The sequence below is a fragment of the Tachysurus vachellii genome, chromosome 26, assembly GCF_030014155.1.
Source record: "Tachysurus vachellii isolate PV-2020 chromosome 26, HZAU_Pvac_v1, whole genome shotgun sequence".
In the NCBI taxonomy this organism is placed as follows: Eukaryota; Metazoa; Chordata; class Actinopteri; order Siluriformes; family Bagridae; genus Tachysurus; species Tachysurus vachellii.
This window is the reverse complement of record NC_083485.1, coordinates 5,133,159-5,158,498: the sequence shown is the minus strand read 5'-3', so window position 1 is coordinate 5,158,498 and position 25,340 is coordinate 5,133,159. Positions and strand designations below refer to the sequence as shown.

At 41.4% G+C, this 25,340-nt stretch overlaps 1 protein-coding gene across 1 annotated transcript; it reads right to left on the bottom strand.

Moving 5' to 3' along the window:
• Positions 1 to 383: 383 nt before the first annotated feature.
• Positions 384 to 25,333, bottom strand: ap2b1 (adaptor related protein complex 2 subunit beta 1). The gene is made up of 22 exons (XM_060862418.1): positions 25,194 to 25,333; positions 23,792 to 23,854; positions 23,266 to 23,371; positions 22,381 to 22,516; positions 22,013 to 22,258; positions 21,455 to 21,645; positions 20,292 to 20,513; positions 19,260 to 19,380; positions 18,397 to 18,492; positions 18,138 to 18,253; positions 17,867 to 18,032; positions 17,586 to 17,684; positions 17,133 to 17,392; positions 16,753 to 16,945; positions 13,574 to 13,615; positions 13,263 to 13,409; positions 12,224 to 12,369; positions 11,995 to 12,124; positions 9,592 to 9,676; positions 9,312 to 9,398; positions 5,803 to 5,957; positions 384 to 1,885 (listed from the first exon to the last, which is right to left on the bottom strand). Exons 2-22 carry the CDS (start codon positions 23,826 to 23,828, stop codon positions 1,811 to 1,813), a joined length of 2,856 nt encoding a protein of 951 aa, XP_060718401.1. The 5' UTR covers positions 23,829 to 23,854; positions 25,194 to 25,333; the 3' UTR covers positions 384 to 1,810.
• Positions 25,334 to 25,340: the final 7 nt, after the last annotated feature.

Genomic DNA, 25,340 nt, shown 5'->3' with positions numbered 1-25,340 from the left:
TTCTCTGTAACTTGAATTTAAATTCAAGAGAAAGAAACAAAAATGAGAGGATGTTGGTATAAAACTAAAAAGACTTTTATTTCCCTGTTTGTGTTAGACTACGTCATTCCCATGGATAATTTTTCTTACAAAGCACGCTCATACATATTTGATAGTTAACGCAATAAGATGGTGGAAAAAGGGTTTGTTTAGCGATGAAACATTCATCTTTTACTGTCATATTGCTAGAAAGCCTAATCAACTGCTTGGGGTGTCAGGCTCTTGTTCAGCATTCAGCTTGAAGCTCTAATAAAGTGGAGAGATTACAGGCTGGCACGTGCGTCACCAGGATCAAAGGCATTATCTCCAAATCCAATAGAAGGATAAAAGAAACACGCAGGCGCTACGGTCAGGGACGATTTTTATTTATTTATTATTTTTATTATTCGTTGATTTATTCAAAAATGAAAATACATGAAGCAAAACATTGGCAGCGAGTGTCAATGCGAGGAATGAGTGAAGAGGTGGAATGACTGGGGAAGTGTTAGCTGTGTTGGCCTCTGAATACGGTGGACAGGAAGGCTGCCTTCTGTATGAAACATCTAGACAAATTTTTCAAAAGAAATTTCCCCCACAACAGACGCAGTCTATCTACTTTTCCTATGATTACTCATGCTTATGATAATATCTACTAAGACTGAAAGCACTACTGCACACGTCACATGAAGCTAAGCATTAGAACTGAGCTCGGGCTTTAACATTTACATTAACTAACAGAATGTGCAGCGTAGAACTTTCTTTAGAGCAATGCTTCCATGGGACACGTTGACGTATTTACTCTGAATTACACCACCACACAAATGACATCGTTGCTCCCTTAACGTTTATTCTAAAGCACTTCAGAAATGACGTGACGTTCAGGCTCTAGTACAGGGTTAGTGGATGAATGGTTTCTAATAATGCATGAGTGTGATACCTTTATATAAATCACAGTACACGATCACTGCACAGAAGCATACAGCTAACAACGTGACGATAAAACGGGTTAAAATCTGACTGCCTTCAGTCTAGGAAGAATATGAAAGTGCTTGAAACAGAAATAATACCAGCATACCTGCAACGAGGACTGCTAGTTGCTTTGTGGCAGTGGTTGTGAAATGGAGTGTAACCGAGACTGAACAATATACTTTATATTAGCTTAGGAATTTATAGGTGAGCATTTAAGAGGAACAAGTTAAGGCATGCGAAGCATATTTCACACATCATACAACGCTGAATGTACTATTTCAGGTGTGATTTTTTTTTTTTTTTTTTAAACTAAAGGCAAAATCCCCATGGAGCTACTAAAAGTGGCTCTGAACCACTGACTCTAAGATGATGTTTATTAGAACCCTCATCTCATCTGCCTCCTGATTAAGATATCAAGGCCCTCCTGGCTCCAGAACCTCAGTATATGTGGCATTGATTCTGCCTGAAAATGTGAAATTGCACTGAAAAACAACCTGACTCATTGAATGAACAAAATCAAGCATGGCAAATACAGCGCAAGTGTGTGAAAGGGAAAAATACAGTCACACTTCATTTACAGACATTTTTATAACTGTAGGTATAACATAATAAATGCGACCGAGTGGCACAATGCACCACCTGCAACTTTTTTTTCCCCTCACACAGCAGACATTTTGGCTAACGTATGTGGTCGCTACCAGGACACTATATCAAGCAGTGAAACATTACAAATCCTAGAAAACAGAAATGGGAAAAGGTGAAGTTTGTTCTTGTACCACAGGAATGATAGGAGGAAAGACTGTTTGTGGAGAGATTTCGATCTTCAGTTCTTCAGCACAGCATCATACATCTGGTACACGTACTGAGACACTTCTGGAGCTCTGCACTTCAGAGAGAGCTGTGAAAAAAAACGACAGAAAATTAGTAATGATCGGCGTGATAGAAAATGAAAGGTCAAAGCGATCTCTGATCTTTTAATAGCATGTCGTTTTAACCCTTTTCTTCTTTTTGAATTAAAGGATTAACTAATTAGCATGAATGTAATGTACTTAGTAATGAAAAGCTGCTGTATGTTGATAAAACCTGCTCACTCCATTTGTACTACTGCTTCAATGGCAGCTCAGTTATACTCTCTGTGTGAGAGCTTAAGCGGAGGAGTCTGCTCTTATCTGGTGTCTAACCAATGAATAACCCGTCATTCACTTCAGGAGGTCCTGAACAAAAGCACTTGCCTACAGAGCTACATGTCTCTTGCTTTATGCCATCAAATGAACTCTAATGTGTATTCCAAGCTTACAAAATACATTTAATTATGCAGTCTAAGCCTAGTGTAAAAAAAAACACCACCACCTACACACAAAACTGTAGATCAGGGCAATTCAAGTTAAATTTATCTAGCTTGTTGACTGAGTGAACGTTCACAGCTATAAATACAACAATCTGAAGTGATGTTTTGTTTGGGACAGCTTCTTGTTTTGTCTAGTGGCACGGAGAGGGTAAATAAATTAAGCCACGACCAGCTAGTCTCTGGAATGAGAAGCTGCCGTCAGCTAAACAAATAACAAGATTGTATGCAATTGGATAAACTGAATCAAGACTAGAGTTCTTCACTCAGGTGTTTCACGTCTCTAATTTCTTAGTACAATTGCACATTTTTAGTTTCACACAAATCATTGACATTTTTTTCCATTTGACCTAATGACTTTGACCTAAAATACATCATGAATGGCATCCTTGGAAATAAGATGCTTGCTGAATGTGATCCATTTGTTGTATTTCTACTCAAGGGTCTGAGAATACACTGGTCTAATAAGCTTCCCGGGGAAGAGAGGGAAAAAAGAAGAAGAAAAAAAAAAACATCCAGCATTCCAACAGAATGTCAATAGTCTGTGCACCAGGATGGATTTAACAAATTTAACATAAGAGTGAACGGTCAGTTCATTGTCCAGACGCAACAACAACCAGTCGTGCATTCCATGAAGACTACCTCCAAAGTGCATTAGGCCAAATCTGTGTGACTTGTTCAACAAGCCTGATGGAACAGTGGGACCATTTGTTTGTAATGATGGAACACAATCCCACAGAACATCCCATGTATGGAATAATGTGGACTATGAGATGAGACACCAAAGTTGACACCAATGAACTTTAACCAGTTAAGAGCAGAGTGCAGTAACAAGAAATCATGGCTCTTAGTAGCAAAGTTTATTGGAAAAGTGGGATAAGAACCGGTGTGAGCTCAGTCCAAACACTTCAGTTTCCTCTGTTCCATGCTATCAGGAATATACGTTGTTAAATTAACACAACATTAATATGATCTAATCTTACTGGGAAGCCAGAAGTTATATTTTATACATATGTGTATGTGTGTGTGTGTGTGTGTGTGTATATATATAAAATCAAAACAATAACTTCAGTGGAGACAATTTGGTCAAATGGCTTTTTCACTTGCTGTCCAGTGTTCGCTTGAAACCGGAACGGACTTCTTCATTCTCATTCACTCCTACTTCCAACTGGTGTGATGTGCGTGTGTGTGTGTGTGTGTTTCGAGGGTTCTGCCAGGCAGTTAAAATCTTTTTGTCACTTGCTCCTGGCTGTAAAGCCAGCTGGACTTGCTCTATTATTAATCCAAAGTCTAGCTACACCAATGCTGCCAAGAAAAGCAAAGCTAAATTCCTATTACAACCAATTACATTATACGGGGAATCACAGGTATACAGGTCTCATGGTAGTGACTGAATAGATGCCTGCTGAAAAAGCTTGAACAGTCAGTGCTCTAATCAACAGTTTATCTATTCAAATAACCACCAACCTCAAAGAGATGTTTAATGGAACGAAATTTTGCCACGGTGTGGCAGGATGTGTACTCGAACCACCAGAGAACATTATGTTCATTTCAATCTAACATTCCATCCTTGACAAGTGTCCTTCAGTGGAGCTGCTGCAGTATGTGTATTGTCTATGTGTATTACTGCAAAGCGAAGGTCACTCTCCCTTCTCGCGGCGAGAGGTACACAAGAGAATATGGAAAGTTATTGCAATGCAACGTCGCATGTATCTCAACTGCTGATGTCATGTATTAGAATTTATAAATATTCAACAGCACTCTAGCATGTCAGACGCTTATCTTACGTAAGAGGCAGGTAGAGAACGAGGACTTAATGATGCTCTCTTGCATTCACTGAAAAACATTTTTATGCTCTAGAACAGAGGTATTCAACTAAAATTGAAAGAACTCCAGTAAGAGAAAATTTCTTGAAGCAAAGGTCCAGAAGATCATAATGTCTAACTAGTTAGTGTGATAATATTTATGTAGCCTAGTAGTTGTATCAACATCTGCAAGCAATCAATACCTGACTGTCAAATCAAATAAATGCAGTACAATTCAAAAACTTTGACAATATTTATTGTCACGTAACATAGAACTGAACATATGTATGACTGTAGATATGTATAAAGTTCTCTCATTAAATAAATATAAATAGGGCTACATTTCAAAATAAGAGAAAATAAATAAAATGTGAAAATTGTGTGTTTAAATAAAGTGCTTAACTTTCCCTTTTATATCTCAGTGAGAGAACTGAGCTCTCCAGGATTTTAAACCTGGGCTTGAATGGAGTCAGGGCCGTTCTCATACACATGTGGAGGTGCTCATTAGTGAGCCTGGAACGATATTTAGTTTGGATTAGGTTCATTGTAGAGAAAGCTGCCTCGCAGTTGTATGTAGAGCCAAACATGGTCAGGGTTATGGCTACTTTCCTCAGACCTGGGAAAGCTGTCTCAGGGACGCTGTCTTCAGATTTGAGTGGATAGGTTTGTTCAAAACCTTTATGTTTTGTCTCATAATGGCGTTTCACATTGACACTTTTAATAAGTGCCACCGTTTCTGAACATATGAGACACACTGTTTTTTTTTGTCTCATAATGGCGTTTCACATTGGCACTTTTAATAAATGCCACGGTTTCTGAACATATGAGACACACTGGTTTAGTGCTCCCAGTGGGAAGTGTGAACAGAAATGAGTCTGTCCATTCTGGATTAAATGTTTTCGCTGTCCACGTTTCTTTTTTTGGAGAGCGGCATTTGTTCTATATTCTCCCTTTCTCCGTCTCACTCGTCTGTTTCTCTCCCTTTCTCCGTCTCACTCGTCTGTTTCTCTCCCTTTGTTTTCTACATGTATCGCTATCTTTCTTTCACGTGTAACTTTACTCTAATTCTCTCTCATCTGTCTTGCACTGTTGAGTCGCAGTGTTTACTTCAGCAATGCACAAACTTGATTGGCTGAGTGGTATCACGTGGGATGGCTTAACTCGCATGCAATTGGTCTGTGCGTTTCCACTACCTTTACCGTAAATATTGCAAAAGCTGTGCTAGATAAAATAGAAGCGCTTCATCAAGTTTTAAATCATAACCTTTTGTTTTGGCCGTGGGTCCGGGTCCGGATTGGACAGCTTCTGGGTCCGGACCCGGACCGCGGTCCGCCTGTTAGTGACCTATGCTCTAGAACCTTGGAAAATATAATGCTCGGTGGAATTCAACATGTCTTTAAACCTACATGGTCTTGTCAGAGGGCAAGATGTAGGTCAAACTCAATAGAGAAAGTGTTATTCAATACATTCAGACCTTTTGACCTTCCTGTGCTTACACAGCATAGGATTAGGATCACGAAATCTTACTATCCTCATAGTGCACCACTTTGCATCTAAATTAAGCTTGCTGAGTGCTGTCTGGGGCACTTAGCTTCATCCAGTTCAGGATGTGTTATTTATCACCATCAGTTCTTGTGTTGACAGTAAGTTACAGGAGAGATTTACCGTGTAGTTGGGGTTGCCAGGTTGGATGCGCAGCTCGGCGAGAATCCAGATGCCGTTAGTGAGTTTCAGGGACTGATAGAGCATGTCCTGGCCCTCAACATTCCGCTTGGCAATGGTGTAGATGTTGTTATTCTGCAGCTTGCCTGACACAGTGTCTGTTGGGGCCACACACACACACACAAACAGTGTCAGTTACATTGTCACACTTTGCTTGAACTCGTGTCGGGTTAGTTTGAAATTTGTCCAAAAAAAAAAAAAAGAAAAGGAAGAAGAAAGGGGACTAAAGGAAACAGTAAACAAGACCTACAAGGCTCTAACTGGTCCTCACTAGCTTTAATGCTACACAGCATTAAGGAACGAAACTGTAATCTACACTAATCTGTAAACTACAAAAACACAACCACATCCTACAGGTCTGGATTTGTTTTGGTTTTACTGACATTTAGCAAACTGGTGGCATTTGTTCTATTCACACTTTTTATGTGACTCATCTGTAAAGTGCAGACCTTTCTGTCTTGACCTGTGTTTTCTTGCATAATATTGTGACAGGCTGTGAAATCAGACAAATACAGCATTAAACCAACATTACATTGCATCGAGAAGATTTCTTACAGATCACTTATCTGGGACTTATCACGCTGGGTCTGGAACTGAAGATGAAAACAATGGCAGAACAGGTTAATTAGCTATTCACTGAGGGGGCAATGATTAACTGAAAACTCCAGAGCAATAGATAAATAACCTTTTCACATGTCTGGCATTTCAGCATGATAGGAGTCACTGACATCAACCGATTTTCCAATTACCATGAGAGCCTTTCTGGCCTTGGCACAGAGCACTTGATTTACTAGCATTCGAAAACAAAAAGTCTGAGAACCCCATCCTTACAGTGAAGCATGGTGGTGGTAGCACTATTTTGAGCCTAAACCTTGGCTTCTTTATCTGACTAATACATTTCTGACTAGGAATTTTAGCGGACGTCCTTCTCTAGGCAGAGTTACAGTTGTGTCATGTATTTTCCGTCTTTATGCTAGACTGGAATAATATTTTTTCCCATTAATTAACCAGAACTTCGCCCTGTTTTGATAGCTCTTTTAGTCTGATACTGCATGGCTGCATTTGTTCTCCAACAAACCCTGAGGATTTATTTACTATTTTAAACTTGTCTAGGCTTTCTTCAAAAGATATTTATATACCACATTTAAGTAGATATGGAGCCAGATTTGCAAACATGGTGGTGTAAACAGTCAATTAGCCTAAAGATGTCTAAAACCTTGCTAAACACACACACACACATATATATATATATATGTATATTTATATATATATATATAAAACACGAAAATCTGGCAGAATTTGTGAACATTTGCAGAAATTGTGAGGTGAGTCAACATTTATAAAGTGTAGTGCTATAGTCATGTGAGAAGGCTTAAGTATTGTCTCCCCCACACACTATCACACTAAAGGCCTGACCCCTGACAGATTGTAGAGGGACTGAGGCAGCAGCTGTAACAGTGAGATGATGGTCGACAGACTGCGATCAGACGGAGGCTTGGCAGGGCATCAGAAAGCATGGGAGGAGATTGAGCTGGTGTGAGAGAGAGAGAGATGTAAAAAGAGGATGATGACACCGAGGGCAACACAGCTTTATAAAGCAGTGAATTTACCAAAAAAAATCAAGAATTTGTATCTGAAAACAAGTGATAGACAGACAGAAATGATAACGTCATTACAAAAAAAAAAAATTTCAGCCATCTTGTCGGTTGGCTGCTGACTATTTTTCATGACAACAGTGTGCCCCATAGTGTTTTATTCCTTTTACACCACAGCAATTTGTACATTTGAATGAATTAAATAACGAGGTAAGAAGACAGACAGAATGCAGTCAGTCAGACAGGCAGGCAGCTCAGTCACATAGCTGTATAACCCTCCCTCCTACCAGCGGTGCTGTCAAACCGAGACTGACACTCAAATTAACCACTGCCTGAATGTGAATGTTTCAATAAGGCTGTGATCTTATTGAAGGGACAGACTGAGCGAGCAAGAGCAAGAGCGAGACGGAGCTACAGTCCTGATTACGAAACTGAGCTGCAGTCAAACGTGGATAATAATATTGATGATAATATTAAAACGGTTTATTCTTTTCCCAAATCCAGTCTGCGTTCACATCTTTATAAAGATTAACACAGCTGCAGGAGTAAGCGACTGGTACCAGACAGAGGTCCTGCCTTATAAAAGATAATGACTTTATAATGAGAAGAGAAGAAGTGCATATTGCAGACAGAGTGCTTGTTTCAAGTGAGTGACAAATGGCGATCTGAAGGTGTGAAAAGGAAAAGTGCAAAAGAGTGATTAGTTGGTGAGTGTGTGTGTGGGGTGGGTGTATTGTAGCTGGAGTGGTATTTAAATGCACGTTCTACACCTGTGTGTTCGTTGATTATTGGTTATTTGTAGGTATCCAGAAGTCTACAAGGAAAACAAAACCCCCTCAGGGCCACATCTGTCTCACGACGCCATTAAACAAGCGAGACGCAATCAGCAGTCGAGCACAGAGTGGCAATGAGGGAAAAACACCAGGCTGCTGTAACCACTGAGATTTCGTCCCATTGTCTGGAGAGCCACAATCACATTCCAAAAACAATAAAGGTGGAATTGAAGCATTCGCGTATTAGCATAATGAGTACATCTTTTTGTACGGGTGGTATTTATCTTGTACCTTAACAAAAATCAAGATTAGTTCTTTATCAGTTATGTAGATGGGTTTGACATTTGAAGGATGAGTTTTTTTGAGACTTTAAGCTTAATCACTGCTCGCCAAACCCCCCAATTCCCACCCATGATCACAAAGCCCAACCCCTCAGAATCAATGACTGACAGGAGGATTCAGTTTTCCAAATAGGGTTTCTAAGCCACTTGTCTTGAGGTTACAGCTTAAACATTAAAAAAAAAAAAAAAAATTAAGATTTTTAAATCATAATAATTCTATTTAAAGTACAACACTTGCACCTCCGAGGGTAGATGTGTACTAAATGAAGCAAATGATGTACCCTTATCCATACCACCTCAGGTACAGATGGTACCGTTATTTCTGACAGTGTGTAGGTGTAAATAGATCTCTACCTACATTCCTGACCTACTTTTGAAAAACAGTAGAGGTTTTCCTTGTGAACCGCTTACTTTGGAGCCAATGACAAATATAAGAAAAGTCGAATTTTAAAAACGTGGCGTTTTACTTAGATGTTTTTCAGAATTTCACAGCTTCACAATAAAGAAAAAACAAGTCATGCGATGATTAAAGTTTCTCAGTGGTGCGACTTACGGCCGATAACTCTCAAATGCTCAGTTGTATAAAATGAGACAAAAATGGATGTCGCTCTGGATAACAAGTTTAGATAGGACTGAATCCGTTGATAAAATGCTTGGAGCGCTCCGGTTCGGCGAGCACCGATTACTCAGCTTATTTTAATGCAGTGGATCACGTAAAAAAAAAAACACACAAAATCCCTTACCTGCATTTAAGTGGCACTCCTTGATTTGGTACTGCAGCTCATTCTCATTGGGAATGTCTTTCCACGTGGCTAAGAATACCTGGCGCTCTGTGAAGACCAAAATAAATAAATAAATAAATAAAAATCCATCAGAAAGCTATTACACTCACTTTTTCCGATGGCGCAACACGGAGGTACATGGGAAACCTGTTCCTTAGGGACTACTAGGGTCTTATTTTATTTATGCTCGGCTTGAGTAGTGAATGCAGGCCGTATTGCAAGCAAAGTAACAAACATTTACCCATTTTGCCGTCCTCGACGAAGAAGACGTTGAGCGGAATGAGCACGCTGAAGTAGAAGACGTCGATGCTGTTTTTCACAGCTACCTGTAGGACGGAAGAGATTGGAGGTCAGACTCTTTACAATAAATCACAGCATTTTTAATTTTAAAGAAGAACTAACTATTCAGGATGAATGAATCTCGGACTTCTTTAGTATCTCAGAGTTCGATAGGTGTCACGGGTGAATGAGTGTAACTGTAGAACTGCGAATGACTCACCGGGAAAGCGTGACACAGTAATGACCCTATTCCGACTCGCAGAATTATACAGGATTACATTTACATAGATTTTAAAATAAATTTGCTTGAAGATAGCTACTAGAGGGTCAAGGCTGCAACAACACAGGAACAAATGAGTGCCAGAGAAAGAGCCTTGGGATTTCCACGGTCAACTTTCCGAGAGTAAAACCTTTTTTGGCTGAACTCGCTGCACCTATCCACATTTGTTCTGGATCGTCTTTCTTTATCGAACTTCTTTCTTCACTGTAACCATGGATACCAGGAGTCGGGATTTCTGTTAAATACTTAAACCAGCCTGTCGAGCTAAGATGCCGTTTCTCCACATCGTGATGTTTGATGTTAATGTTTAGTGAAGCTCTTGAGCACATTTTATTCTCTGCACTGCTGCGGCATTGATGACAGAAGGTGAGCTGTATTTAAAATAGGACGGAGTTTTTCTTAAGTGGAAAAAAAGACAGTTCCAGAGAGCAGCAATATTGATACCAAAAACACTTCTCTTGGTCATTTGTCACAGTAGCACGATTTGATTAAAAAGGTGAGGTGAGCGATGTTTACTGCACTGATATTTCTCCTCCCAGCCTGGTAGCTGTCTTTAAAACATCTATTCAGAAGAAAAACTGTATGCAAATGGAATAAACTGATTTGTAACCAATCTGGGTAATAATAGCTCTGTCATGTCAAGTCAATGTCATGTCATGTCAAGTCAAAGTCAATGTTCCTAGCATTCAGGCCCTCTAACCACAAGGAGCATTCAGATGTTTGAAAGCAGCCAGCTTCAGCTAATTTCCCAACAAAACTGCTGATGCTACCTTATACTTCTGCAGAGGTTTAAACTCCTCGGTGTAAAGCTTGTTTTTTTTTACTGGGAATGACTTATCTTATATTTATACTGGTGCACATTTTGGTGAGCAATTGGTTAACCTTTTAAAAAACACGAATGACTGTGCAAGACAAGAATATGCCGAAAAGCCTACATTATGATGATACCCAAGTGAGTCATAGTTTCTTTGTCATAAAAAATAGAATGTGAAAGGAGAAAATCAATTACTTTTCACATCATAAGGGCTATTATCTGCTATTAAAAAGGTCAGAACTGAAAAACTCTTGCTTCAAGCAAGGCCAGAAAAATCCACTGGACAGATATATTGTGTCTGCTGTTCTGGAAAATTAATCAACACTGTCTGATGTGAGAACTTGAAAGCACTGTGGTGTTAAAGGCTAAACAATATTGAAGCCGCTAGTTTTCGTGTGGTTATAATAAAAGGACACAAGAAGCCTGAAACTCCAAGGTCTTGGCAGGCTACTCTGGGGACAGCGGGGGGTTTTTCACACGGACCCGCGCTTCTAAACAACCGTCTCATAAACAATCTCTGCTGGAGCTTTGCTGGCTGCCGAATGAACAGGTGCAAGTGCCGTTTCTGCCATGAAGAAGAAAAAAATAAATGAAAAAAAAAATCTTGCAACATTCTGAGGCATTGGGAGATTGAGAATACACGAAGTAAAAAAATAAATAGTTAAAAAAACAAAACAAAAAAAAAGCAGTTTGACAGCAAACTGCTGGAAAGACGAGGCGACGCGCTCGTCGTCTCACCAGGGAACTGCTGGAGGAAATTTCACAGATCGTTATGGTGTGGAGGGTAGAACTGGAGCACGCTGTGCACAGCCCTCACGGCTGGATTTCTCCACATCAGCTATTCCTCAAGCTGCAGGCTGCCAGCAAGGGGCTAAGAGCTGGAGACTGTCCAAACCTACAGGGGGAGGCGGTGATTTCTGAGCGAATCGCGATTCGTCTAGTTCGGCTAAAAGCGAGAGCAATGAACGTGGCGTATTCGGCTGATGGATCGGCTCACGAGAGCTGATGCCGCCAGCAAAAGCTCGATGCTGCCAGCAAAAGCTCGCTACAGTGACTTTTTTTTTTTTGTTTTTTTTTTTTTAAATCAGCATTCATTATAACGATGCGGATTCCTGATGGAACTAATGAATCTCGGTGACAGGTGGGTGGAGGAGAGATAATTACATAACCAGGTGTAATTGTGAGAAAAAACGAGCTGGATAATTTGGAGTCGAATGCTGCAAGGTGGGTTAGGTACTGAATGATGAACGCTGACGATCTAACGTTCCTACCTGGAGGTTGTTGAGAGGGTCCATCTTCATAACGGGTCCGATGGTGTTGAGCGGCAGGGAGATGTCGATGTTTTGGTTCGGCATTAGAGGTGTGTGAATGGGTAAAGGTGTGGTGGGAATCACTCCGAAACTACACAGGAGACGTTGGTTAGACACATGGACATGTATACGCATCATATAAGGGAAGATATTTATATATATATATATATATATATATAAAAAAAGATACCTGTTCTTATTAAACTGGATGGCAAAGTCGGTCATATGCTGCAGTGCTTTGTTGATGAAAGTCATGTCCATGTACATGTGACCCTGACGGCGGGAGAACGTTCCAGAAATTTCTAACCCTTTTGCCTTGACAGCTGGCAACCACACCTGAAAAGAGAAGAGCTACCGATGAGCACCAGAATCAAGCCTACAGCCCATGATGAACTACTAAATAAATAAATTAATGAATTAAGATGCTGGTACAAGAGTACATTGTGCTTCTAAGGGAAAGTTCTGAAAATGTAAACGTTGGAGAAATTAAAGTTGCCTCGCACTGGGTGTCTTTACTGTCCTAACCCAGTTGAGTCTCTGCATTAGGCTTCGCTCGGGGAAATAATATTAATGAAGCCGTTTGTGGCATCCCCAAGTGAGCCGTACTCCTTAGATATATCAGGCGTTTCTAAGAATGGGAGGCGACAGCGGCAGAATTAGACTAAATCGAGCGTAATCCCTCAGCCCCTCGACGCACGTGACCTACATGATGTGAATGAGTGAGTGTTACAGGACCTGAAGACGGTGACAGGAGACCAGATTTATACCAACACTTGTTTGAATGAATGCTGTTTCCACAGCACCAACTCATTCACAAAAAACTTGTATGGTGGATTCTGATGATGAAAATGTTCTCAGTTCTTAGTAAAATGAAATGAAAATCTGGTGACATGACGATAAAACGCAACGACGTTCTAGGAAAATAATCGACTTTGGAATGGGGTAATCGCTTCACGCCAAGCTGCACCCCATTTGCTGATTATTTTCCTACAAGAGCACATGGTTTGTTTTATTCCTTATTCGTACCAAATTAATGCACCACCGGTCCTGAAGGGACACATGTTTGAGAAGTCGAGTGCTTTCTTGGTTTAAATGAGAATCGGTTTCTGATGCTGGTCGTGGATGCATTCAGAGATGGAGCCCAGCTTACAACAATTATAAAGTGTTTTTTTTTAAAGACATTTTGGGTTCTAAATGATGTAGGCTACTTACAAAAATTTGCCACTTACAGCTTTTGGTGCGATGTAACCCCCGGTATTGATAGCCATGCTTGTGGAGAGTTCAAACAGGTCATTTAGGCCGCTGCTGATGGGCGCCGGAGTGGGAGACGGTGCGAACGTGTTTGGCACCGAGGAAGGAATGAAGTTCTGGCCGACCTAAAGACGAGCAAAAAAAAACAAACAAACACATGGTTAATAATCATTCATTCGCCATAATGTTGTAGTGTAACTGTGATATAAACATCTGACTCCACAGCCAATCAGACGTCAACCAATGAGTTTGGATCTGTTTTATTATAATGTTTATACAGTCTACTTACTGCAGGACTGCCTCCAACACCTCCACCAAGATCACCACCAAGCTACCAAAAAAAAACAAAAAAACAGACTTAATCATAACAACAATAATAAAGGTTGTGCTCAAAACATTTAACTACCAATGTATTCATTACTTTATACGACTCGCTGGCATAGAAAATGCTTTTATGCCGTTTCTTAGTTGGACCTTCACCGTTGAGTAATAATCGGCAACTGTAAAGCCCTAAGCTCGGCAGAAGGGTCATTTGGGGAAAGTCGTAGCTCCATATTACAGCTGCCGACCTTCACAATGGTCAGACAGGGTGGTCCAGGAGCTTTTTACTGAGACGCGGTAAATCGAGTTCACGTTTCAGGCTTCGTTGGGTAAAGGAAGTGAGGGAGTGGGATGGAAAGGGCACTCATTAATAAATCTCGAAAGCTGCGCAAAATAAATCTTGGGAGAGGTTTGCTGTGGCCGAGAGTCACGTATAACCATCACATATCTCAATGGCGGAAATATTCACCAGCCATCTTTATTTTTTTCTCCTTTATTTCTTTGCTATATATATAGATATATATAACACACACACACACACACACACTAGGAAGCACAAATGCTCAACCATTCGTCCTTCTCAGCACATATATGATTAGGCACGTTAATGTAGGCTAGTGAGAGGAAATAGCTTTTGGAATAATACACTCGATATTTCCAGCATTTCTAGCAATTAATCACAGCAAGTGCAGCCAATGAGCATGTAATTAAAATGGTGCTAAGTGGCTTCCAGCAGCTTTCACTCCCGGTTAGCTGTGAAGCTTTTGGGTGATGTATTGCTTTAACGAGTGGTTCCTGATAGACTTTCCAGGTCAAAGGAATCTTGAACCGTTTCACCGATTCTGACAAAAGTTCGGAAAAAAAAACGATCAAGGCCAACAGCTGACGCAACTTCTTATTTATTTAAGTAAAACCCTCCCACTCACATGACTGTCTCCTGGTCTACGGAGGTATCCGTCTGTCCACACACCGCCGACGTGACGCATACTTTATAAAGCTTGGACAATGTGTGTTTTGTGTGCTCCAATTAAAGTAGCCAGTAACACAGTATACTGTACAATGGGACCTGTTCTGGCCCCTACAATGTTAACCAACTAAAATTTCATTTACTTTCTTTGTACTGCATTTGTGAAGCATTCGTCCGGATTGACATGAAAGTGAAATGAAGTCCGTCGCTGTACGTTTGATTATTTAGCTGACTTTTCTCCCCTCATTATTGTGCTAATCAAAGAAGTCTCTCATTGGCCAATTCTCCAACAACAGTTTGTGTGTGTGTGGTAGTCACACAACATGAACAGACAAAAAAAAAACTGCTATTCATTTTTCTTTTTTTGCCCCGCTGTACTAGCTATTAACCTACAATTGAAGTTCCTCTCCAAATCCATCTGACGGGTTCAACCACCCAAAGCTAAAAGAATACATATGAAAGTCAACTTTGCCAAAAGGTCTGCGGGAAAACAAAACAAAAAACAAAACACCATTTCTTTTCATTTCCACCTCTTAAGCAGTCTGATCATTATTGTGCCTTTCAGACCGTGTCTTTCATTAAAATTGGCCCGATTCCATCACTTGCTCTAATGGTTTCCTCTGAGCTGCTGATAAGTCAAAGACCTTTATTCGTTTTTTATGAACTCTTAATGAGAGGAGAGACTTTTTAGGCAGTAGAGGAGAAACACTAGCTTAAAAAAATAAAACTGTCTGAGCAGAGGATTTGACACTTAAGCCTTTTAATGAGTTTTAGATATCTCTCGGATTCTTCCGGTTATGAAAAGTTCGAGCGGCGAATGGCATTTGAGGTGAATTCCAGACTTCGAGCACCAGGGATAAGGATCGTCTTTGATTGTCATGCTGTGTCTACTGTCATGGAGTTCAACGCTTCCACCTCAGGTCATAAGAGGCACGGTTCATTTTGAACCTGGGTCTGAGCCAATATATTTCAGCAACTGCTCCTCTTGAATACTGATCTGAAGAAAGCAATCAAGCCGAATCGCCATTCGAGGCCTAAGGTAGCTTGAACGTCCATTGTTAGAACATTATGGCTCGGGTCTAATACTTTTACCTCAATGCAATGGCTGAAAGAAATTGTTTGTGTGCAGACCAGAGATTCCTTCATTCAACCCAAACCCCTAGTTTTTTTTTCCCCCAAGTGGATCAATAAAAACAGAATACATTTTGCTGAAGATAATCCTTATCGATGCCCACGTGTGTTTTTATAAGAAAATACGCATGGTGGTGTGATGTGGTCTGTCATAAAGCAGCTGTGCTTCATCTGAAATGCTTTCCTATGTCCAGAAATCCTAAAGGAACAGCTTTACCTCATACTGTTGCAAAACTCAAACTACCTCCGGACCAATCAGCAGTCAAGAATTTCATAACGCTGTTGATTCCTAGGCACTGCTTGGATAAAACAAACAAACAAAACCAAAACACCTAAGTAGCTTAATGTATTTCTCGAAATGATGCTTATATAGGTGCTTAAAAAAGTTGAGAAATCTCTGAAAAACAAAATGGCCGTCTCCTTGCTGCGGGCGATGTTTTGCTCCAATTGCATTAAGCAGAAACCTCTGGGGAGACGTGACCGTGGTAATTAGGTAGCAAAGTGTGGTCATTCTTTTATATGTTGAACTACAGGTGCAGTCGAGTCAAGTTTGACACAAAGTGCTCTTCATCGCAGGAAAAAAATATTTAAAATTGATGAACACGATAATCGACTAATGGTTTGCAACAGAAAACCTTAAATAATATTTCAATAATTAAAAAAAAGATAAAAAGGTGGGGGCACGGTGGCTTAGTGGTTAGCACGTTCGCCTCACACCTCCAGGGTCGGGGTTCGATTCCCGCCTCCGCCTTGTGTGTGTGGAGTTTGCATGTTCTCCTCGTGCCTCGGGGGTTTCCTCCGGGTACTCTGGTTTCCTCCCCCGGTCCAAAGACATGCATGGTAGGTTGATTGGCATCTCTGGAAAATTGTCCGTAGTGTGTGAGTGAATGAGAGTGTGTGTGTGCCCTGTGATGGGTTGGCACTCTGTCCAGGGTGTATCCTGCCTTGATGCCCAATGACGCCTGAGATAGGCACAGGCTCCCCGTGACCCGAGGTAGTTCGGATAAGCGGTAGAAGATGAATGAATGAATGAATAAAAAGGTGTTTACCAGACTGTCAAGCCCGCCTCCTAGAAGGTCTACGGCTCCCATCTGCATGGACGAGACCTGCGGCACGTTGACTGGAGGACCCAGGTCGAGGTTGAGTAGGTCACCCAGGAGGTCACCTTGAGATGGAATAACCTGGGGCTGGTCGATGGCGGAAGCCGGGCCACCGCTGACTGGGCTCTCGCCAGTATCGATGCTGTTACGGAAGAGAAAATAGGACACAGTGTGACATCGGGATGGTAGTCAGACTGGCAGAAACGGATTTAGGCAACTTGTTTACTTCTCAGGGACTCATGATAAAAATCACAAGACACAGAATTTAAAAAAAAAACAAAAACACATTTTTAAAATTACATTGAATCCGTTAGATCCCAGCCGTTTACCTGCCGTGTTGGATGGGCAGGTGCTTGCGGTGGATGCCGTGACTGCCTTCCACAAAAGCGTTTGGCGGCTTGTGGTAGACGGAGGCCAGCGAGCCGATGTGACATATAAGCTCATCCAGCAGCGTGGGCTCGATCAGGTCCGTCTCCTCCGAGATCAGCGGCTTCTCGGACAGCACCACCTCTTTGGCTGTCACCGGGTCAGTGGACAGCAGACGCCAATAGATGTAGCCACGATCTCTCAGGTCAGGGTTATCAGAGTCCTGAGGAAAAATACAAAAGCGCACCAGCACGTTTTACAGTCTTGAGCGGTCTGCTCACAAGAACCAGATTATAAATTCAATGGATATTAGATGACTATCTTGAGTCAGCAACATTCTAACGAAATAGTGGACATAAAACTGCTTAGCCATAAAGTGTGGATTATGCAGTTATAAAGTAATTCACGAGTCTCACTTGAGTGGCCAGGCTGAGAACTTGCTGCACCAACTCCTGCGTTTCGGAGGGTTTCTTCAGGAACAGCTTCACTATGGCTGTCAGCAAGGTGAGCTGAACCTGTAGGACAAACCGGATGGCATCAGAACACTCGCTACAAACCTGAAACCTTGCACTTTTAAAACCAGACATACAGGATGAGTCCATTTCCAAATGGATAGATATGAAAAGAAAAAAAGAAACAGTAATAAGGTAATAAACAGACCATCTAACTCGTACCAATTTGTGAGACAACTGCTCACCTGAGTGCTTTCATCGTGGAAGCCCTCGAGGAAGCTTTCCAGAAGTTCGTCTGCGTTGTCGATTCTCTCTGCGTATTCGCCCACGATCCAAATCATTGCGGCCCGAGCGTCCGGTTCGTCCAGAGAGTCCAGATTCTCACACAGAGTGGCGATGATGCTTTCGTACCTGCACGATTAAAGGATAGGATTAAAAAAATAAAAATTTACTGTAACATGAATCAGATTGAACGTGTCAGCTTGGACATGATGTAGTACAACGAGACAGACTGACTTGTTGGGGTACTTGCGGAAAATATCTCGAATCACCACGATGGCCTCCTGCACGACGTAGTTCACTTTTGTCTGAATGAGGTCCAGGAGGGTGCTCACGCAGCGCTCGGCCGATTGCTAGTGTGTAAAAAGAGACAACCAGACAGACCGAGTTAGAGAGAGAAAGAGATTATTTTCCTGTAATAGCACATCCTTAATAAAAACTGAGAAGACACCGATGAAGGAATTTCAGCCCATTGAACAGCATTAACGTAACACACCTCGACTTTTATAGCGCAGCGCCCAATGGCACGGACCGCCTTGCGCACGAAGTCCACGTCCACCTCGGTGGCATATTCCTTCAGCTCAGCCAATACCTAGGAGCAAGAAAAATGACCTTTTCATTTCACCTACACTGACTCACCTCATACCATTTCCAAAAAAAAAAAAAAAAAAAACAATAGTGCAGACGCTGGTCCACCTCACAGTCCAGATATTAACTCATATCATATCAGCTCAGGGATCTGTGTTCTTAAATTCTGTGCATTTCTCTGTGGTAAAATATCCAGTATTCACTGTGACATTTGGATAGAAATGTAAAGGCATGATCATGATCACAAGTTTGCTTAAAAAAAATCCATGTAAAACTCTTGATTATGAAAAAACTCTTGATTTTTACTCCTGGATTTACTCGTCGATCTGGATATTTCCCGGATTGCTGTACTCCATGTTGCAACAGATTGTGTTAATCCACAAAACAGCCAAGAAAGATAAAAAAAATAAATCTCTGCCTTGCATGCTTTGCTTGGCTGACAGACGAGAGCCAGGTTTTTACCACAGGGATAAAAATGTTTACTGTTCTGTGACAGTGGCTGTGCAGTGAATCAGAGTTTACTCCACTGACAGTAGACTTGTTTGAGCGTGCCTGCGCTTACGCAGGGATTTTGCTGGCAGCTATTGAACAGACTGCGTCTCAGATAGTGAAGCTGTTACACCAGCTCCCTTTGGGCTTGGTGCGAGTGTTGTAAAGGACAGAACGCTTTGCGCGAGGGGAGAGAATACCAAGAAAATGTCACACATAAATCAAAAAAAATGAACACGACATTGTGAAAATACAGTAACGAGGGGTTTGTGGTGGTCGGACCTGGGCGATATTGGCCTGAGAGGCTAGTCGGATCATGATGTCCAGTTTCTCCAGCTTGACGTAGATGGGATCGTTGTACTTGACAAAGAACACCTTGATCTCTTGCTTCAGGATCTCGGGTCTGGCAAAGAAACACAGTTTTTTATAGTAAGTATGTTAAGACAAATAATTATACTGCGTTACATCCGGATCGTTCTTATTGCTCTATATGTTGCTACTGGATGCGTTCCTCTGGGATACAATCCATCTGATTATCCGCCATGTTTTCTGCCACTAAATATCAAATGCAGTGCGTTACATGTAGTGGATTATGACTGAGTACATTAAATGCTAACAGCCCCTAACCACTATGTGCAAAGTCACAACATCTAATAGGGATCTAATAGGGATGTGGTAGCTCAGTGGTTAAGGTGTTCGACTACTGATCGGAAAGGTCAATGGTTCGAATCCCAGGTCCACCAAGTTGCCACTGCAGGGCCCCTGAGCAAGGCCCTTAACCCTCAATTGCTCAGGTGTATAAAACTGAAATAAAAAAATGTAAGTCACTCTGGATAAGAGTGTCTGCTAAATTCTGTAAATGTAAATGTAAATCTAATGACCTAAGTAATGATGGCCTGGACTTTGCTGCCACTGTTTTGTTGATATGAAATCGTTTTAGCCTATAATGCAGATTTCAACATCAAGCCACAGTTTGGTGCATCTTTCTTTATGGTAACGACTTCAGTTAAGAACAATAAGGTATAGGAGTTTTAAATTCAATTCCATTTCAGCCTTTGGTGTACTATGAAAGGTGTGCTGTAGAGTAATACTACCATCTAGTGGCATCAGCTGTATTGCTGTTTTACCTCGCTTTTTTCTCCATGCAGGGAAACTAAAAGTTTGGGTGTCTAATTTTTATACGATTACCGTAATGATCCGACATCGTTTAGACCAAATAAGTCAGTAGGTAAGGATTTGTTGTAATGATTAGTCATATGACATCATGTTCTCAAGCCCTGTGTGTGTGTTTCTGAATAATGCTAAAACTCTGACCTCTTCTGCACAATGAGGTTGATGTTCCTGAGGGCCACGTACTGGACCTCGGGTTCGCCAGACAGCAGAGTCACTAGAGGAGGAGAGAGTTTCTTCAGCAGGGTGTTGTAATAGTCCGAGTCCTTCGGCAGCAGCTCCAGGAATTTCATCAGGACCTTGACGGCCGACAGCACGACAGCCGAGTTGGCATGTGAGAGGCGTGGGGTCACGCGCTCGCAGATGCTACGGCAACGAGGGAAAAAATGCAAAGTTGAATACTTGGAATTACTAGACTGCTGATGGTCAATAGCTTGATACACAGAAAATATTTTCTCACTAAGGCCACGTTCACACTGCAGGTAAAAGTGGCCCAAATCTGATTTTTTTGGGGTCAAGTGACCAGGTCAGACTTCTTCAGGAGTAGTGTGAACACTCAAATCTAGCCCAGATCTGATTTTTTCAAATCAGATTTAGACCACTTCCATATGTGGTCCTGAATCAGACCCAAATCTGACCCAAATTACCAATGTGGCAGCAGTGTGAACAACCGAGGCGGATTTGATGCGACTTTTACGTCAATCTACATCGACGTTCGTCACAATTTTGTGCCGGCGAGTTCGCACACAAACGTGACTACGCCTACAAAATGGATCAAATAATCAAAAGTTGCCCTCGACATCCGAAAATTTTCAAAACACTGCGTCTCTGTGCTGCCGTTACACAAACATTTAGAAAGAAAAGCGAAAATGCTTACTTCCTCCATAACCTCGCCAACTTTAGCGCAACGGCGTGCTGCGTGTGACGTCATTGTTATTGTTCGTTTGCGCGTGCGGGTCAGTTCGAAACAGCAAACAGTTCACACTGGTATCTGATATAGGCCACATTTTAAAAGGTAATGTGAACAGGCAAACAAAAAAATCAGATCTGAGCAAAATATCCGAATTGAGCATTAAGACTTGCAGTGTGAACGCGGCTTAAGTGACTGTAATCCAATGACCAAATATCTTCTGTCATAAAAGGGAATTACATCAAAACAAATGACTTATCTGGGCATCAGGCTGTGATAAAAGGGTTTAAGTTATAAATATTGCTCTAATTACTGGGAATATTCATTCTGTTCTTTTCTCAGAATTAGAATGCGCAACCATTTGTTTTGCTGCTTGGCCTCAAACGTGTTCTCTTACCTCTGGGCTTCCCGCTCATCTTTAGGGTTGTAGTTGGACAAGCAGTCCAGGATGAAGATCTGTCCCCACTCGGTGCACTCGTTCAAGGCGGTGAGCAGCTTGTTGATGTTCTGAGGGTTCAGGTCCAGCAGATTGCTGTTGGGGTGAGACTCGCTGATCTCAGACAGAGCTGCCACAGCATTGGCTACGACCTGGAGAGAGCGTAAAGGCTTTCACTTAAACATCATTTTAAATAGGGTTTCAAAATCATGAGAACTTCCTTCATGAAATCTTCAGTTCTGTTCAAAAGAAATGATTATCTGGAAATCTGACACAAAGTGACCGGGGTCGCACATCCCTATATTTTCATCGGGAGGGAAAGCTGTCTATTTGAAAATTAGAACAAATGTAAGAAACGAATGGGAAAGAATGAAAAAAAGGTGAAAAACGTAAGGAAGGAAGGAAAGAAGAAATGACAGAAACAATAAGATGGAAGGAAAGAAGGAAAGAAAATGAGGGCCACATCTGTGGGCTGAAAGTGGAAGTCATCTTACTTGACACACACACACAGTTACGCACCATTGGGTTGGAGTCTGCGATCAGGTCCCTGAGGGAATCCAGAAAGCCCTGATCCTCCACCATCTGCGCGTTGATGTCATGCAGCTTGGCCACACACACGGCCGCAGTCTTCCTCACGTACGGGTCCTCGTCCTTTAGACACTTCCTCAGAGGCTCACACAGATACTCGGTGATCTTGTCTACGCGAATGCAGCCCATGGTGCGCACGGCCAGGGCACGGATAAGAGGGTTCGGGTCTTCGCAGTCCTGAGACAGAAACACACAGGTGAAGTTAGATCATCATATAGTGACATGTCCCCTTTCTACAAGTCATGTGACTGTACTGTCCAGTCTCAGATCACTTCTCTAACACCAGGAGATGTGCTCGCCTTCACAAAACTGTTGACAGCCATGATGGCCATGTCAGGCTGACTCTTGGCATAGTTCATCAGGTACAGATACACCAGCTTCTTCAGCTCCAGGTTATCCGTCTGCATGCAGTTCACCACATCTGGAAACAAAGAGCTAAAGAGGAAAGAGAAGACATTACCATCATCTTCATCATCATCAACAATTCTGCACCGTGCGTCACTGTACTCATTTAGTAGCAGGCTGATGAAGCTGGGAGAATTTTGCTCCTTATAAACTGTTTATGTAGATCAGTTATTATTCTAGCACAGATATTTCAACACAGGCCTGAAGCAAGAAGTTGTTTAGTTAAACCAAATGTGACATGATCTAATTAGTGTGGAATGATGAGGACAGACACGAAACATACGGCACACTAAAGAAAATTGTGAGTAAATCCTAAATGAATTGTTAAGAAACAGACAGAACGAAGGAAGGAAGAAAGGGAGGGATTGGAGGAAGGAAGAAAGGAAGGAAGATAGGAAGGAAGGAAGAGAAGAAGGAAGAGAGGGAGGGATTGGAGAAAATAAGAAAGGAAGGAAGGAAGACAGGGAGGGAAGGAAAAAGAATGGAAAAAGTGATAAATGACAAATGGAAAAACAGACAGACAATCAAAATGTAGATACAAAAGAAAGGTACAATAAATGTAGGACAGCTATTGAGTTATAAATGTAGTACACTCTGTAGCAGTGATGTCCACAGGTCTGTTTAAGTGTTTCGAGGGTTTGTCTACTGAAAAAGTACTAAACGACTGGAAACAGCAGCTGGAAAGCATCAAAGGTCAACACATAAAGAAAATGACTTTGGCCTTAAACTTGATCCTTAGCCTGAAGCAAAAGAAACAACACATAATAAAACAATCCTACCTCACATCCTTGCCTACAGTCATAGCAGCGATGACCTTTTTCACTGCTTCCTTCCTCTTCTCTTTTTTCTCATTGTTCAGCTCAGCTTTTAGTTCAAATATCTCTCCTGGAGAGAAGAAACGGCACAACTGAAACCACTTTAAGCGTGTGCATCGTTCTTAAACATCAGTTTCATTGATAAACTATAGATTCGGTGCAAAGAAAATGTCTACACACCCCAGTTTTTTTTCCACCTTTAAAGTCATATTTTAAGCAACAGAATTTGAAATGTCTTTAAAATGGCCCAACGAGACCCAGGTAGAACCTTTTGGGAACAATTGTTTCCCAAATTTTATTCCAAGGCCGAATGTGTATAACTGAACGTGTATTTATTTAACGTGCATGGTGGCTGTGGCATCAAGCTACAGAGCTGTAATTCACGCCCCAAATAAATTTGCTGTAGGTGTGTAGACTTTCTTTTTTTATATAATCAATCAATCGTTCACATCTTATTTCACAGCTAACAGTCACTGAATCTATGTGTTACCTTTCTTGTTTGTAGTGAAGTACTTGGAGTCTGTCATTCTGACTGTTTTTTTTTTTAGGTCAGCTGGAGAAAATAAAAAAAGAAATAATCAAACAAACGCTATAATATCTGCACAATAGAAGGGCTGAGTTTTATTGACACATTCATACTCCTAACCATAATTTGAAGCCAAATATACAAGAATGTAATCATTTTATGCTTATTAAACATATTTGATGCTACACACAGACTCACACACACAGACTCACACGCACACACACACATTCACAAACGCATACAAACAGACACACACACACACACATTCACTCACACACACACACATTCACACAAACACATACAAACAGACACACACAAACACATACAAACAGACTCACACATGCACACACACATTCACAGACACACACACACACAGACTCATACGCACACACACACATTCACAGACACACACACAGACTCACACGCACACACATTCACAAACACATACAAACAGACTCACACATGCACACACACATTCACAGACACACACACACACAGACTCACACGCACACACATTCACAAACACATACAAACAGACACATACACACAGTCACTCACACGCACACACATTCACTCACTCACACACACAAACACATACAAACAGACTCACACGCGCACACACACATTCACAGACACACACACACATTAACACACACAGACTCACACGCACACACATTCACAAACACATACAAACAGACTCACACGTGCACACACATTCACAGACACACACACACACACACAGACACATTCACAAACGCATACAAACAGACACACACACACATTCACTCACACGCACACACATTCACTCACTCACTCACACAAACACATACAAACAGACTCACACGTGCACACACACATTCACAGACACACACACATTAACACACACAGACTCACACGCATTCACAAACACATACAAACAGACACACATACACACAGTCACTCACACGCACACACAAACAAACAAACACACACACAAACAGACTCACACGCGCACACACATTCACAGACACACACACACATTAACACACACACATTAACACACACACATTCACTCACACAAACAGACACACACACACACAACCAATACATAAACGACCGGCTAACACTAGCAATATGAACCTTAACATTACATTAAAATAGCCAAATTTTAAAATAGCACTTAAAATATGCGTAGGTTTTATTCTAAATTAGACGTTGGCAGTGAAATGTTCTTTTTATTTCTGTAATTATTATGAGATACACGGGTGTATTATGAATTATGATACACCCAAGCTAACAGAGCTGTTAGCCTCGAAGCTAACATATCGATTAAACAGCTGTAAGTAATCACACAGGCCAATACAGTCATCACAGAGACACAGCTCACCTTGCGCTATAGAAACAGCGAGATACAAAATACTAATTATCTAATTATCCCGGTGGGTTGGAGTGTAATTAATCTTTTGCCTGTTTTAAGGCCACGGCTGTAAAACGGTGGGAAAAGATGGAGCGCCTCCCGGAAAAACCAAAATGA

Excerpts from the sequence above, each read along its gene's own strand:
- ap2b1 (XM_060862418.1), bottom strand. The coding sequence starts at position 23,828 with ATGACAGACTCCAAGTACTTCACTACAAACAAGAAAG. Across the intron at positions 23,372-23,791 it reads CTTCACTACAAACAAGAAAG|GAGAGATATTTGAACTAAAA; the intron begins GTAACACATAGA and ends TCTTCTCTCCAG. Across the intron at positions 18,254-18,396 it reads GCTGCGCTATAAAAGTCGAG|CAATCGGCCGAGCGCTGCGT; the intron begins GTGTGTTACGTT and ends TTTACACACTAG.